The sequence below is a fragment of the Pseudonaja textilis genome, chromosome 8, assembly GCF_049901715.1.
Source record: "Pseudonaja textilis isolate UNSWEBS1 chromosome 8, rPseTex1.2, whole genome shotgun sequence".
Lineage (NCBI taxonomy): Eukaryota > Metazoa > Chordata > Lepidosauria > Squamata > Elapidae > Pseudonaja > Pseudonaja textilis.
Window position 1 is genome coordinate 28,557,313 of NC_141997.1, and position 16,525 is coordinate 28,573,837.

At 35.8% G+C, this 16,525-nt stretch overlaps 1 protein-coding gene across 1 annotated transcript; it reads left to right on the forward strand.

Moving 5' to 3' along the window:
- Positions 1 to 1,137: 1,137 nt before the first annotated feature.
- SLC10A2 (solute carrier family 10 member 2) lies at positions 1,138 to 15,893 on the forward strand. Its single transcript, XM_026708363.2, has 6 exons — positions 1,138 to 1,577; positions 5,259 to 5,377; positions 11,676 to 11,764; positions 12,417 to 12,592; positions 13,749 to 13,906; positions 15,497 to 15,893. The coding sequence occupies exons 1-6, from the start codon at positions 1,138 to 1,140 to the stop codon at positions 15,664 to 15,666; spliced, it is 1,152 nt and encodes a 383-aa protein (XP_026564148.1). The 3' UTR covers positions 15,667 to 15,893.
- The last annotated feature ends 632 nt before the right edge of the window (positions 15,894 to 16,525 follow it).

The window sequence follows — 16,525 nt, forward strand, 5'->3', positions numbered from 1 at the left end:
CCATTCCCTCCCCACTCCACTAACCTGGTTTCCAGCTCCATTCTCCTGTGCAGGGCAACAAAAGAAGACCCAGCCAATCAGCTGGGACTTGGGAAGCAGAGGATAGATGGGGATGGGGCCAGTCAGAGGTGGTGTTCTGAACTACTCAAAATTTCCACTACCAGTTCTCCAAACTACTCAAAATTTCCACTACTGGTTCTCCAAACTACTCAAAATTTCCGCTACCGGTTCTCCAAACTACTTAAAATTTCCGCTACCGGTTCTCCGAACTACTCAAAATTCCACTATCGGTTCTCCGAACTACTTAAAATTTCCGCTACTGGTTCTCCGAGCTACTCAAAATTTCTGCTACCAGTTCCCCAGAACTGGGAAGAACCTGTTGAATACCACCTCTGGTGAAGATGATTAGCACTGATTTCGATAGATTATCTTTGCAGCACAAGAAAATTCTAATTCCAATTCTATCTAATATCTAATTCTAGATAACCAAACTGCAATAATAAATCATATGTTTAAAGGCTCACCTTTTTCCACTTTAAAATGGGGAGGAACATAGTATAGGTTTCAGTACAGTGCTTTAGTATGAAACCACAGCTATCTGGCAACTGATTTTTAATCTAACATTGCATCAGTATATTGGATGAAGTAAATGAAACTGACAGAAAAAAAAACGGGTTTTTTTTTCATTCAGACTTCCTCTATATGTTAGAATGACCCACATGAGATATGGAAAAATTCAGGAAATCCAAAAGGGGGCAAATATTTTTTTCACTGTACAGTTGACTGAAAATTAAAGGGTGGCGAAGAGATAAATATTAAAGAGAGATGCACATTGTTACTCTTTGATCCTCCTGTAATATATTAGTTATTTTTGCTTGTTACCCACTATGTTTAAATATTAATTTGGTGTGAAACCTCACCTATTCTGAAAATAAATGATTGATTCACAATGAATAAATGTATTTGTACTAGGGAAATATTATGACTCAGCAACTCAGCTCTAAACCTTAGCAACTGCCAAATTCCAGCATTATCATCTTCTTTATTGCCCCTAGTCCTTTATAATAAGATACTGAAGAAGGCTAGTTTCAATATAGTGCATGAGAGAGCCTGGACAAGCATTTCTCCTTCTTCAAAATGCAGGAGGACCATTTAAGGGAATCTGATATTTTAACCTCTGCGTTTCCAACAACGCAATCAACTTGGAATTTTTCACACTGTTCTGAAAATGCCACCATCTGCAAAGGGACATCCTGCTTAAAGCCAACAGATGATTTCAACAAAGTTTTGAGTTTAATTTTAAGTACCGTCCTAACTATTATGCTGGCATTGGTGATGTTCTCCATGGGCTGCAATGTGGAACTGAAGAAATTTTTAGGACACATAAAAAGGCCTTGGGGTATCATCGTGGGTATCCTTTGCCAGTTTGGAATCATGCCTCTCTTGGGTTTTACACTAGCATTTGTTTTTAATGTGCTTCCAATTCAAGCTGTTGCAGTGATCATCATGGGATGTTGTCCAGGTGGAACAGCTTCTAACATTTTAGCTTACTGGTTGGATGGTGACATGGACCTGAGGTAAGAGTGATTTACTTTTGTTAGAGTTTAAATTTGTATCACCTTTTTTAAAAAAAATAAACTTTAAAACTTTGTGCATGTTTATTTGTGAGAGAACCCACTGAAATCAATAGAAGTTATAATTTAACAAACATAATGCAGTGTATCTCTTAATAAAACATTGTACTTAAAAATATTGCCCTGCACCTTCCAACTTATTAGAAAACACTCTTAACAGAATGGCTTGAACACAACTGCATTTGCACTTTAAATCTTGGCAGAAGTGCATCTTGATGCATTTATCTGCTACCATCAATCCCTTCAAAATAAATAGTTATATAGAAAGAGAGAGAGGACACCAGATCAAAGTGTTCAGGTGCTTTCATTGGGAATAGCAGAAATACAGTGAATTCCAACTGGAGAAAATAAATTTCTCTGTCCTCAGTATAAAATACAGACCAATGAATTAGATTAAAGTGAAAAATAAGTGTAAGTAGGGCAAAGTTGGAAGAGTAAAAGAGAAGTTTTCAAGTCAGATTTGCTGATCATTGAGACCACCAGCCATAAGAAAGAAGTGGCAAAAAAAAGGTGAGTAGAAATTGAAGGGTGGAAGAATTCCAAAATTCAGAGAAGGAACAATTTTGGGTATTCTTTGAAAGTGTTGGGCACCATTAAATTTGGGGAGAATAAAACAAAACAAAAGCACCACTGAAACAAAGAGGAGAAAGAAGATCAAGAGAATAAAAGATTAGAAGTACATTTATATATTTCAGTTCTAGTTTTTACATATTTTGATCAACGGTTTTGAAAAGTTGGCAGGTACTTTCCTGAATTTGATGCATGACTCATTCTGGGTTGTGGCCTTTTTGTTTCTTCATTTTTCTTTTAGTCATTAAGATAGCTAGCTAGAACGTGAAAGGTAACAGAATTACTCTTATTACACAGATAAAAGGAATGCAGTCCAAAGTCAGATCCTGCTTGCTGCTATCAATATATGTATGTGATCTGATTCAGCGCAATGGTGGATATATTCAGAATCTTAAACCAACCCAAAATCTGTACTAGCACAAGTAAAACTTGGCAGAATATAACATCTGATTTTTTTTCCTCACCAGTGCCAAACTATTAAATTGCTTTTGAAAGCTCAGCTCAGAAGAGCCATTTCAGAAATATATATTCGTTCCATTCTATTCACAGGTGACCTGCAATATTTATCAGATTGCATGTGTGTAAGGTTCTATATTGGGATGCATATGGATTGGCATATGGAAAATGCCTGCAAGAACAGACTGGCTAATAGAGTATTCTTCTCTGCATTAAATCATAGGAATTCTGCACTACACATGTTGCTATTGACAACAATATTATGTTCCAAAAGAAACTGAGAATAGATATTGTGAGGGGTCCTTGACACTCTCTGAACTTGGTTGTTTTCTTGCACACATTTCATTACCCAAGCTATGTAACATCATCAGTGCTAGTGCTAATAGGTATTATTTTAAAATGCAAACATTTTTGAATTTTTAAAAGGCTATCATCCATAAATGCTAACCATACTTATATATTAATCATGTCCCACTTTGTTTTTGATAGAAGCAATTGGGATTTTGTCTAGATGCTCTTAAAACAGTTTTCCTGTACTAATTAGCTAAATTAAACTAATACCCACACAAATAGGATTGCTGCGTTCAATGAATTCCTGTCCATATTTATTTAGCTATAAAGCCTATTGTACTCGCTAGGATTTATTTCCAAGTAAGTTTAAGACTGAGTCAAGGGTTACATACAGTAAATAAGTAATATTTCCCATAGTAACAAATTCCTGGCTTAACTGTTTAACAGAATCAGACCAGATACAGATTTTGTGTCTAAATTTTTCATTCCCTCCCAAATTGCAATTAATTATTGTTTGTGATCCCTAGTGGAACAAATCAAAGAATAATAGAAGCTGTTTATTTTTAGTCCCTCTTCTCCATTAATATTATAAATACAATTATTGGGATATTATACTACAATGAGCAAAATGAGCTTTATTAATGCAATTCTTATATTTACTTTGAAAATAAATAAGTAGGGTTTAGCAAGGCTTATTTACATACAAATTCAACTTGTCAATACTATCTTAGGTATGCATATTCAGGCATGATTTCCATTATTTTCCAATAAATGGGTAATCTTTAAGCTTCAGCTCATGATTTCTCAATTTTTAATTTATTTCCATTGTCATTATCCTTGGAGTCCCTGTTTCTATATTTAACTTCCTATATTTAAGAATCCTTCCAGACTATCAATTCCTAACCCTAATACTTAAAATATTTTTTGACATTGAACAGTTCATTTGTCTTTTCTCATTATCAAATGTTGTCTTTGTGCATTCTCTCTCTCTCTCTCTCTCTTTCTCTCTCTCTCCCTCTCTCTCTCTCTCTCTCTCAGGTTAGGGTTAGTGCAACAGGCAAGGTTTCAGACTCTTTCTAAAGTCCAACAGGAGCCAACTGAACATCACAGGAAAAAAAATCACTTGAGAATTTCCTTACGATATGCCTGTTACTTTTACAAAACTGCTATTTGTAGGCATTATATTATTTACAGGTAGTCCTTGAGTTATGGCTTTAATGGAGCCTGCCCATTATGGTTGTAAATTGTAAAACTACTAAATTTTACTTCTTTTTGGGGGGGGCAGTCATTAAGTAAACACTGCATTTACATCTCCTATGAATACCATAGTCACCACAGTTGTTAAGCAGTTTCTGTGGCTGCTTAACCCATTGTTCATTGTGGTGCAGTTTTCCCTCAAAGTGCCACTTTTCAGCAAAACCATCATAAAACATGATCAGTGACTGTGAGATGCTGCAAATGGATGTGAATGTGTGTTCTGAACCAACCCTGATTCCAAGAGAGCAAACACAAGACAATGGCAGCAGCACAACCTTTTAATGTTTCATCTATGAATTCTGTTTCTTCACAGATAAAAGGCTGCTTCCAGCTAATTAGCTCCGACAAGAAAGAGCCTTGCCAAGTTTTTGCAAGGCTGCCAAAAAGAAACAGATAAGAAATAGATTACAACACAAGAATCTTCAAATACCAACTGTAATGTCCACGAGGCTGAGTTTCAAAATGTCTTTGCTTCCTACAAAGAATGTTTGCTTCACAGCTGGCTTTTATCTTCTTGAAGAAGGGGCCATTACCTTGCAGCCTTACCCCTGAGTTGCCCGTGCTGTTGTAGCTGCTCTTTCCTGAAAGCAATCCTGTGCACACACACACTTAGCACAGGCTCCTCAAGAACCTCCTCATCGCTGCTGCCAGCCCCCACAATCTCTGAAGGCAGGGTCCTGGCCCCTCATCTGAGTCCTCACCCTCCTCAGCTGTCCACACCTGCTGCCAGCTAACCACAACAATGTGGTTCTATTACCAAAATTCCAAAATGTGGTCATCAGACTTGTGGAGGAAGGCACAGCTAACTGTTGGGGCTTCAGAGTCAAATCATTGCCCTCCTTTTTCAAGTAGGTCATAACTTGAACCATTGCTAAGTGACTGGTAGTAAGTCAAGGACTACCTGCATTGATGACAAGGCAAAAATCATTCTTACAGTTAAATCTGGAACAGAGAAATAAGTACATGTTTGTGAGATACCACAATTTAGCATCCATAAAATATTAGAAGCTAACATGATAACAACAGTAACGATGACTGGTTCTTTTTCAGCATCAGTATGACAACATGTTCAACCCTGCTGGCCATGGGAATGATGCCACTTTGTATCTTTGTCTACACCAGGATTTGGACAGATTTCGACTCCATTTACATCCCCTATGACAGCATTGGTAAGCTCTTTTCCTCTCACAACCATTCCAAGATCCATTTTTTACAACTGAAGTCTGCAATAGAAAATCACTCATAACCTCCATGGTTTTATACTTGGGGTTAATTAGTCTGAAGCTTTAGGATTTCTCTCAAAACAGATGCTTGGCATCTTTTTACACAACTGACAGGATCAGGGGTGGCATAAAGCTGAGACTAACTCCCCACAGTAGACACTTGGTTGCCAGAGAGAGGCACATGATGCATTTTCAACAGTGACATATAAGCCCAGTTGGGAGTTGAAATAACTAATATTGTTCATGCCTCCTTGTCAGTGCAAATCTATGATATTGTAATTATACTTACAATTTTTGACAAGGATTAACATCGTAAAATTAAGGCATATTAAAAAATATGGATGTTAGGGAAAGACGGAAGGCGAAAGGAGAAGGGGACAACAGAGGATGAGATGGTTAGATAGTGTCATCCATGCAATGAGCATGAGTTTGGGCAAACTCCAGAAGACAAGGGAAGACAAGGAGTCCTGCCGGTCTATGATCCATGGGGTTGTGAAGAATCAGACATGACTTAGTAATTGAACAACAAAAAGAATCTGGACCTATACCCTCTGAAAGTGATGGCACAAACATCTTTGTAAAATGTGTCTTGATGATGTTTGTCCATTGTGTTTGAAGAGACCTTGACATCTAATGGGTTGTGGGCTGTCCACAGTATGGACAGGTGTCTGCAGGTGGCTAGTAAGGCCTATATGGGCACAGAATGTTCTGCCATATGTCAGGCAGACATATGTGAGCACCATTGTTGTGTCTTACTTACACATCAAAATGTGTCTTACTTTCAAATGAAATATAAGACTTATGGTTTCCTCCCTTTAAAAGAATGTTAAGATTTGACTGTACCAAGATAAGTTCAGACAGCAAATTCTGCAGTTTAAACTGCTCTATTATTTTGTGTTAACTGGAGAAACCTGGAAATGCCTGTGTTCCAAGTACCTTCTCTAAGACCATGCAAACCCAATCAATTAAAAAGAACAGAAAAACCAAAAAGTGAACAATGATGATAATTTAATGCATACATTTCTACTGTTATAATGGACATAACTGTATTGCATTATATGAGTAAATTGTGGAAAATGCCTGTTATGAGGTGATGGTCCAATTGGTAACCAAAGGAATTGTGCAGTAATGACTGCAATGACAAGATCCACAGACCATCTCAATTTTTTAGTAATATAAAATCCAGATAAGCTACCAATACATTCGGAACTATTAATAGGAATCCCTAATCTTTTGGTTTACCCATTCATAAAATAACAAGTCTGGAAAACATAATCACTTATAAAACAAACATTTTTCAGAATGCTACAGTACTTGTGATCTTCTTTATCCCTATTCTCACAAAATACATACATATATATACAGTATATTTCTGCCACTTATAGTTTTTGTATCAGTTATGAAGTTAGTGTTCATGTTTCACCAGCATATGTTAGAACAGGTAGCACATACTGATCAAAAACTTTTCTCTTCAAACATAGGGGTAAGTTGTTCTTGAAAAGCACACTTAGTAGGCTGATTACCTGCCAACCACATTTAACACACCATTCAATTTCCTTTATTGTATCATCTTCCTTTGAGATCCATTGGCCAAAGTATATGTACTGGTCTACTAGGTCTAGTTCTTCTCCACATATAAAAAATGAATGAGCTGGTCACATAGCAAGAAGAACTGATGGCAGGTGAACTAAAGCAATCATAGAATGGATCCCACTTGATAAAAAGTGTCCACAAAAGAGACCTAAAACAAGATGGGTTGACAACATCAACAAGTATTGCGGGCACAATTGGAAAAAGCTCAGGAAAGCTCAGGTTGGAAACATGTGGAACAGGCCTACATCCTGCAGTGGATAGACAATAGCTAAAATGATGAATGATGATATATACATACATACGTACTTACAGTACATACATGCATACATACATACATATATACGTTTGTTTGCTATTTTTCAAGGTTGATGGCTAATCAAAACCTTGGTTTGCAGGTTCTCATCATTAGTAGACAACAGAGATTTTTGAAAATTCAGATAAGCAGTATTGCACTGTACATATAGTATAACATTTCTGACATTGACTGGCAGTCTCTTCATTCAGTCTAGTTTTGGAGATGGTAGAATTTTAACTTCTTGTCTGCAGTTGTCACCTAATTCTGCCCAAATAGCAAAATGACCTCAATTATAAGGTTAAATCACAACTTAGTTTTAAAACTCATATTCCTGTTGTCTGGAAATTGGTCAAGGATTTATGCCTCCTGCTAAATATAAAAAATACAGCATTTGTGAGTTTGCTATGTTTGTCCACAGGAGACATGAAACTTCATTTCTCAAATCTCACTTTGGATTCAAGCCACAACCCAAATCAAACAGCCTCTGATATTGTTTAAATTTAATTAAGTGCTGTTTCTAAATCACTAATGTGGGCACAAACTAATTTTTGGAGTCAATATGCAATCCTAATAAAAGCCAAGAAAAAGGGAAATAAAAAGAAAAGGCTGAGAACAAAGAAGTTCAAAGAAAATCTGACAGATAAGAATGTATATAAAATGGCTTTGTGGGAGAGGAAAGTTAAGACTGGCCAAGAGAAAGGTAAAACAAAGGAGAATGAAAGTAGTCAATGAACTAAAAAACTAGAAACTAAGAAAACTCTTGAGATAAAGGAATGAGATAAAGAAGAAACAATAAGAAAATTATAAGAGTATGTAGTCTTTTTTAAAGAATGTCTTGCTATGAGCTTAGAATAAAACAACTCACCAGAGGCTTCAAGTGTATTATGTTTTGATGGTACAAAATATTTTTGAATAATTCACCCAAGTGAGCAATGGGAACTTGAAACAAGTCCATTATTGTTTCATTTTTAACTATGTCCATTTAAGTAGTCCACATTAAGTGTTACCTACATTCAATCTCCATTTTAAAAGGATATTTAAAACATCTTCATGGCAAATAACTTTTAAGCACACATTTTTCAACATTATTCAAGCAAATAAATTTAATAAATAATAAATAAATAAGCCAGCCCTGCAAAAAGATGTAGAGCTCAACAAAGAAGCAGCTTCCCAGCAAAGAAGTAACAATAAATTCATTGCAACATATGTCATGAATGACATAATAAAAATACACTTGTATGGCTACTACCATGAAACATTACTTCTAATGCACATTCACTGTTCAATTTTCTCTATTTATTAAGATAAGTTTGTCTCAATAAACAAAGAAAGCAAAATAATTTCTCATTTGGTCCCCTGAAAGCTCAACAGAATAGTAAATCTATTTGTGATGGATGTGCACAGTATTCTCTTTTTAGTTTAGAACCTGCCTAAGAAAGAATAAAACAAAAATAACAGCATTTATTTTACAACCCATAAACTTTCAATAATGATGAATAAAAACAGTACAACTTAGCCATTAAGCAAGCAACAGTCAACTTGTGACTCTCTCCCCAACGCAGCAGTCCAAAATAGTTCTCAGGCTCTAAACATGTGCTTATACCTGCCATTCCTCAATTCCATCCACCTCCTCTCTTCAACTAGCTGTAGCTAATAGCTGAAGAACTGGAATTTATGCCTACTGTTGTATTGATTAATACACTCTAATTCCCCAGAACTTGGAGAAATAGAAATAAGCACCCTCTGAACAACGTGAAATAAAAGGAATTATTTTATCACAAGCATGGAATACAAATCCAGGACAAATTCTAGAGTATTTTGTTTCACTCTGAAGACATTCAAAATAGCCATTTTAAGCTCAGAATCTTTGAAGCTCAAACTCTTTTCCTTTTCCCAATCAAACCACAGGAAATCCAAAGGATCAAGGAATAAAATGGTTGGTTGGTTGGTTGGTTGGTTGGTTGGTTGGTTGGTTGATGTGACCTCAGGTTGGTATTGACTCTTGGCAACCATGTAGATTGAATTTCTCTCTCTGGTTGATACATCTCAACAGGGATACTCATCACTATAATACTTAAGTTCAATTGACTTGTTATTAGCTATCATCTTCTCTATCTTTCTGCTTTTTCCTCATTATCATTCTGAATTATGCCCACTAGTGTTGTATACAGAGATATACTGTTATGAAAGAAGCTTTAAGCAAGGAAAGAAAACATTCATGTCCCTGCTGTTAACTTGGCAAGATTTAGAGAAGTGGATTGCACATGTCTCCTTTCTAGGCTAAAAGAAAATGACAAGTCTAAAGTCACCCAGCTGGCATTGTATCTAAAGCGGGGTTACAAATCACAGCCCCCAGTTTCTAGCCTGATAGTTTAAACACCAAAGCAAACAGATTCTCATCTCCTTTTTATGATGGTTTATTTTAATCAGTCCTTAATAACGTACTTATTTCTTTGTCTTCTATTTTCTAAGCTCTAAAGTTTTCTGGAGTATGACTCCTGGAAGAGATCTACTTTCATAAATACATACAAGCATAATACATATGTGCATTTTATTGGGAGGAGAAAAGTATTTAGCAGGCAATCCAAGATTTTAAAAAAATGACAATTGTGTTGAGAATTTAAAATGTTGCTCTGTTTGCAACTCTTTGAGTAGGCATAAGAAACTGTTGACTTAAATTAGAATTGTCTTACTTTTAGGTGAAAATTGGGCACTCTTGTCCTGGAAAAGAATATACAACAGCTTTGCCTTCTCTAAATTCATGGCTTGATTAATGCAAGTAAGGAATGTCAAGTAGTCCTATTTGGAAACAATGTGTGGTAGTTATTGATAATCCTGACTCTTCCATACTAAAATTAAAGAACAGATGCCTAAATTGTCAAAATCATTTTTCTTCTGTAAACTTTTGCTGATGCCCAGAGACAATAAGTTATACCTTGGACTGAAAATGTATATATCAGATGATGAGCATTTGAGGGAAAATTAATACCTTAAAAATGAAACCACAGATAGTGTATACCATATCTGGAATACTTAAAATGTATTTTCTAGAAGTCAATGGTCAGTTTTGGAGGCTTACTTGGTGAAAAACTTCCTTGTTTTTGATCCAGTTTTCAGAGGACGTGGCTTTAATTTACAGATGAACTTTGCACTGCAACATCTATATTCCATTTTGGAGGGTAACAAATGGCAAACTTTGCCCACTGGAAACTTTCTTTAAAATATCTCCTTGAGATCTGTGTATTTGATACCTCTTATAATTGGAGGATTTTAGGCTTAACTACTTGGAATTCCCTTCCTGCTATGTCAGATATTAAGGAATTCTGATATATAACAGCTTAGCCAAAAGTACCTAATTAGAACATGGAACACATGCCTTAGACCCATGATAAAATTACATTATCCAAGAAGTTGAACTGTAAAGATAATTTGCCAAAAATACAAACTATCCAGTCATAATCTGGCATGCTTAACTGCCTGTTGTACTAGAAGATTTACTGTTTTGTACTAAAGGATTCTCTTACAAATAATTATTTGTAAATACCCTGTTAAGTGTTTGAAAGTATAAGTAACAATGGATAAATACTTAGAGTGCTGTCTTTCGGAATGTCAGTGGAAGTCCAATTTGTTATCTCCATGCAAACCACCATTAATTAAAATTATGTCAATTAATAACTCCATTAACATAATTAATCAAATTATTGTGTGGTGCTTATTGAATACATACATGTCTTTTAAAGAAGAAATTGATGGATTTATAGAATCATATAATCAGAGAGCTGGATGGACCTTGGAGGTTTTCTGTCCAATCTCCTGCCCAAGCCAAGAGTTCTTATACCATCAGGTACTTGATGGAGAAATGATGCTCAAAAATATAACTTTGTACTATATGGTGCTTCCTTTTATAGAGTTATTTTTTTCATATTAACTTTTTTTTTTAATTACTTATTGAATATATGCAAGATACGTTGGTTTCTGAATGATATACCAATGTTTGGAAGTGTGTGCAGGACCATCGTCAAGAATATTTCCCCCTTTTTACTTGAAAGAAACTTGAAACACAACAGTCTGAAAAACTTATCTCTTTTTTTTCTTTATTTGGACATGCATTTTATGGCTATGAGTCCTGATTTGGAGAATCACTTAGAAAATAACTTAATAATTTATATGATTAATTTCTATTTAGTTAAGTAAACTGACTTGTATCACATGGCATACATAATGTTGATTTTGATAGTGGATAAGAGCTTTGAGGTTTATTTATTTTTTCATCCTTTTCTTTTTTTAAAAAAGAGTCCATTTCTTTCAACCTAGGTGCTTTTCCCCAAATTTAACTTGTTTGGTGTTTTTTTCCAGGCATTTCATTGGTTGCGCTTGTCATTCCTGTTTCCTTTGGGATATTTTTTAAGCATCAATGGCCCAGGCTAGCTAAAATTATTCTTAAGGTAAGGCTGAACAATTATGAATACTTATTCAGAGAATACTCAAGATATAATTGGGGGCTGATTGTGATCTGAATGTACTATAAGGGATTTTTTTTCTTACCTTGGCTGCCTTCGTAGATTATTTATGTTGTTTTTGTCTGTTGTGGCTGTTTTTTATGTGTTGTTGGGTGCCTAGAGCTGCTGCAGCAAAATGGATGGCCCTATAAATCTAACCAACATACATTCATACACAAACTGGAACAATCACTTTTGCTTCCTTGATCAAATTTGAATGCTAGAGAAATAAACAAAATATGTCAACTTAATTATTTAAGAGATGTGTCTGTCACTCATTTCCCTTAAGGACTATCAGAGACCATATCAAACCCAAAAGTAGAAACAGTAAATTTATTTACTTCCTTTTTTACCTAGAGACAGTCCAAGTCATTCTGATATATGAGACAGAAAATATCACTATGTTACAGAAAATATAGTCATAATTTTAATAAACTGACCTACAGATCAATTATTTTAATAATATTGCCATACTTGGCCAACCTGAGTTTACCCCATAGTAGGATTGGTCCTGATTCCACCATATAGGGTGGAAGATTTCAAGACTACAATTTGTGCTGGTAATATATTAAATATGCATTCTCTCTCTTTCCCTCAGATTGGTTCCATAAGTGGCGGTATTCTCATAGTGATCATAGCTGTAGTTGGAGGAATATTATACCAAAGTTCCTGGACAATTACACCTGAACTTTGGATTATTGGGACTATCTTTCCAGCTGCTGGTTATTCTCTAGGCTTCTTCTTGGCTCGCATAGCTGGCCAATCCTGGCACAGGTAAAAATTTGTTCCACAACTAATACTATAATCCTATCTAACATAAACCATATCATCTATCTTTTTTAAACAATTGAAAATTAATTAACCAGAGAGTTATAGGCTTCCTTTATTCTGTTTACAGTCCCTTGTCATTCTCTATTTCCCTTTTCTATAAAACTGATATTCCCAAACTATAAAATAACCATTTTTTTGGCAATCTTTCTGGTTTGAAAAAAAATAACCATCCTTCCTTTACACAAATATCGTACAACTCTACTTGAGTCACAATGTTCAAACAATTTAAATGAGCTTATACTGAAACTTTTGATGCATCATAAATTCATAATTTTCAGTAAGAAAGAGATATGGGAGCTAATCTACTTCACTGTATCTACAATTTATCATTAATGCTTGTGTAGTTCAATAAATGCATAAAATTTTCATAATGTAGCCTTAGATCTGTCTAGGGAAGGAAGTTTCTTCAGAACATCTCATATGTTTGTAGCTCAAACTTGAAATGAATGGTCCAAGTCTATGAACTTGGCTGTTTTCTTGCATACATTTCATTACCCACAGTAGACAACATCATCAATGCTAATTCCTTTTTGGGACCTGTATTCTTTTGGGGGAAACAATTAGGGCTACATATCAGCAGTGAGTTGGCCTGGAATCTAAAGTAGACTTTATGCAATTATAGACAGGCATGCAGTACATACGTACACACTCTCTATATCCTGACCCATGAATCACACAGCAGGGCAGAATGGATCATCAGTTCAAGCTCAAGCAGAATAAAATAACTATGCTCCAGACCAGACTTTTAGTCAATGAAGTTCAAGGCTAGTAGCTAGTTCAGAGATTTCGTAAGAAAGATATGATCAGATCCTGATAAAAGACAGGATTTTTTGTCCTTGGGAATGAGCGGGGCTTTGTTTTGTAACAGAAATCAAGCAATTGTGGAAATTGTTCCAGCCTTTAGCTACTCTCTGCCAGAAGCTTTGTCCCTGGAAACATCTAACCATCAGCTAAACAGAACTGACTTATCAGAACTAAGTGCAGATATCAAACTACTCAGGAATTGAACATTATTCCCAAACAGATCAAGTCCTACTAAGGCTCTTTCTCAAGCAATCTGGTTGTTATTTCTTTTTCCACCCTTCGTCACCTCCTTTAGATGCCGTACGGTTGCTCTAGAAACAGGAATGCAGAACTCTCAGCTGTGTACAACCATTGTGCAGCTCTCCTTCAGCCAGGAACAACTGGCACTGATGTTTACTTTTCCACTCATCTATTCCATTTTCCAGATTGCTTTTGCAGCAATAATTCTGGGAGGTAAGCTACCTTGCCTATGACCCATTTGGATCTTTTGTTTTTAAAATCAGGAAATCATTTCAGAGGCTTTAGTATTTATTCATGCAACACAGATGATTCTACTTTCTGTAATTATCTCCCAAACAAAAACAAAAACACACAACTTTTAAGATAACGATTATAACAGATAGCTGTGAAAGTGACTAAATAAATTATCTGGCTTGGTCAATATTAACCACAAAAGTGGACATCAATCTGAAAAAAGGTCCTAATTGTTGCCTTGAGGAATGTGGCCAAAATTTCCATTTATCAAACACCAAACCAAACAATGGGCTGCAACCTCCCTCAATGTTATGTTGTAAATCAGTGTTTGTCAACCTCAGTAAAATTAAAATGCATGGACTTCAGCTCCCAGAATTGCCCAATTAGCATGCTGGCTGGAGACTTCTAGGAGTTGACATCCACCAGGGGTGGGATTCAAATTTTTTAACAACTTGTTCTGTGGGCGTGGCTTAGGTGGTGGGCATGGCTTGGTGGTCATGTTATTGGCTGGGCATGGCCAACTCAATATCACTCACATTGAGGCATGCATCTCCTCGCCTGGCCTCTCATGACTGTGGGGATGCTGCAACAGTTGTAAGTGTGAAAAATGGTCATAAGTCACTTTTTTTAGTGCCCTTGTAACTTTGAATGGTCACTCCACACAAGCAAAATACCAGAAAAGGAGGGGAAGAAAACTCCAGAGAGGTTCCCAAGACAGGAAGTCTAGTCCTGCCAAGCATGTAATAAGGGTTAATGGAGAGGCAGTTTCTATAAGCAACACCAGAATGTTTCCTTCCTGCCTTCCTTACAGGATTAGGCCAGTAATTTCTTCTAACAACCAGTTCTCTGAACTGCTTAGAATGTTGACACCTGGTTCTAGCGAATAGGTGAAAAATGGTAGAATCCCACCCCTGATGTCCACGCCTCTTAAAGGTGTTAAGGTTGAGAAACACTGTTCAAAAAGTGGAGCTCAGAGGCCTTTCTGGAAATACTAATTATACATGAGGATGCTTTGAAGGATGCAAGCTTCTCATTCTTTTCCAATTAAGGGAAACCACAAAATTAAATTTGGTAAGACATGTGACCTTGACAAGTATCACAGAATATGTGAGAGAAACACAAGGGCATTTCGAAGTGCTACATTCAAGCTAATGATATAATAAAAATCCAAACAATGGAAGTAAAGCATTCAGGAGTATACACAAAATACAGGCAATCACGCTTGTGGCTGTGATGTTATGGTGAAAACTTTGCCTGTTTTCTTACGTGCGTTGCAAATTTAAAACAAATGGGCAGAATTTTGTTGCACAGTCATAGCTCCCATCTTGACTTTTTTTAATATGAGGACATCCCACCCCAAGAGTTCTAGAGTTCTACCATTTCCAAATAATCCCTTCTCTTTTCTAGAACTCTTGTCAGAGATGGAATTCAATCCTCTTTTGCTTTTGGCCACAAAAGCAAAATGTAACTATTTATGTAACTATTGAATATTTTCAAAGTTCCAAAGCAAATGTGACTTTGTCGGTGGTTATTACTTCAGTTCCTAACATGTCAGGCCATTGTCCTTAGTTTACCAGATGTACAAAAGATATTTTGCTGATGGAAAGAGCATTTTGATAGAGAAAAACCAAGGTGAATCGGAGCCAGTGTCAACTTATGCAACAACAAATGGAGGATTTAAGACAGAAGAAGGAAAAGAAGAAAACCACACAACAGTGACGGCAAATGGAAAAGTATAAAAAGTATGGATTTTCGGGAACTGTTGCTTTTAAAAATTCTGCTCCTTAAAGAGAAATATTTTCAAATATTTGGAGTATACTTTTGTACAGAAATCCTTCCCGTTAAATTATTCATTTACAATTGTGTCCTTTGATCTTTCTTTTCACTTCTCTCTTCTTGGGGAAATAGAAGGAAAGTTATTTTAATTTTCTAAGGGTTTTAATATCTTAGGCAGCAAAACAATGTATATGACAATAAACCATTAAAAAAATCTTCTTTAAGTTTGTGATGCATAGTGTGTTGAAGTATATTAATCACAATACAAGTTGCTCAGAAACCAAAGAAGATTATCAAGAAACTATAAATATTTCTTTAAGCTTAAGAAATTGAAAAGCATCATTTTATTATTTCGCTGGCCACTGATAGCTTGCAGGTGAACACTTCTAAGGACGTCTTACTAAAACGCAAGAAATAATAAAGTCAGCAGTCATTACTGCAAGAATGGAAGACCCAGAGGCATGTGGTTGAATGGCACTTCCTACCCAAAGCATGGAAAAGAACAATTTTCCTAATACTAAATGCTATGACTGAATGTAATGTTATTCTCTCTGTATTCTACTGCAAACCCCTCTCTGGACAACGTTGCTTAAATGCAGGATTCTAAGCTCTTGGTAGACTTTTCTCCATGGCAAATTGAAAAGAAATGACAATGGCAAAGGCAGAACAAAGTACATATTGCCAGTTCATTCTAGACCTTAAAAATAAATGTTGCATCATAGGCTCATATGTGGGAGCTCTATTTATGAACACTCTTAGATAAGTATTCAACACTGAGAAGAATCTGTCCTCTTAAATTGTACTGCTTAGATGTCTCAGAGT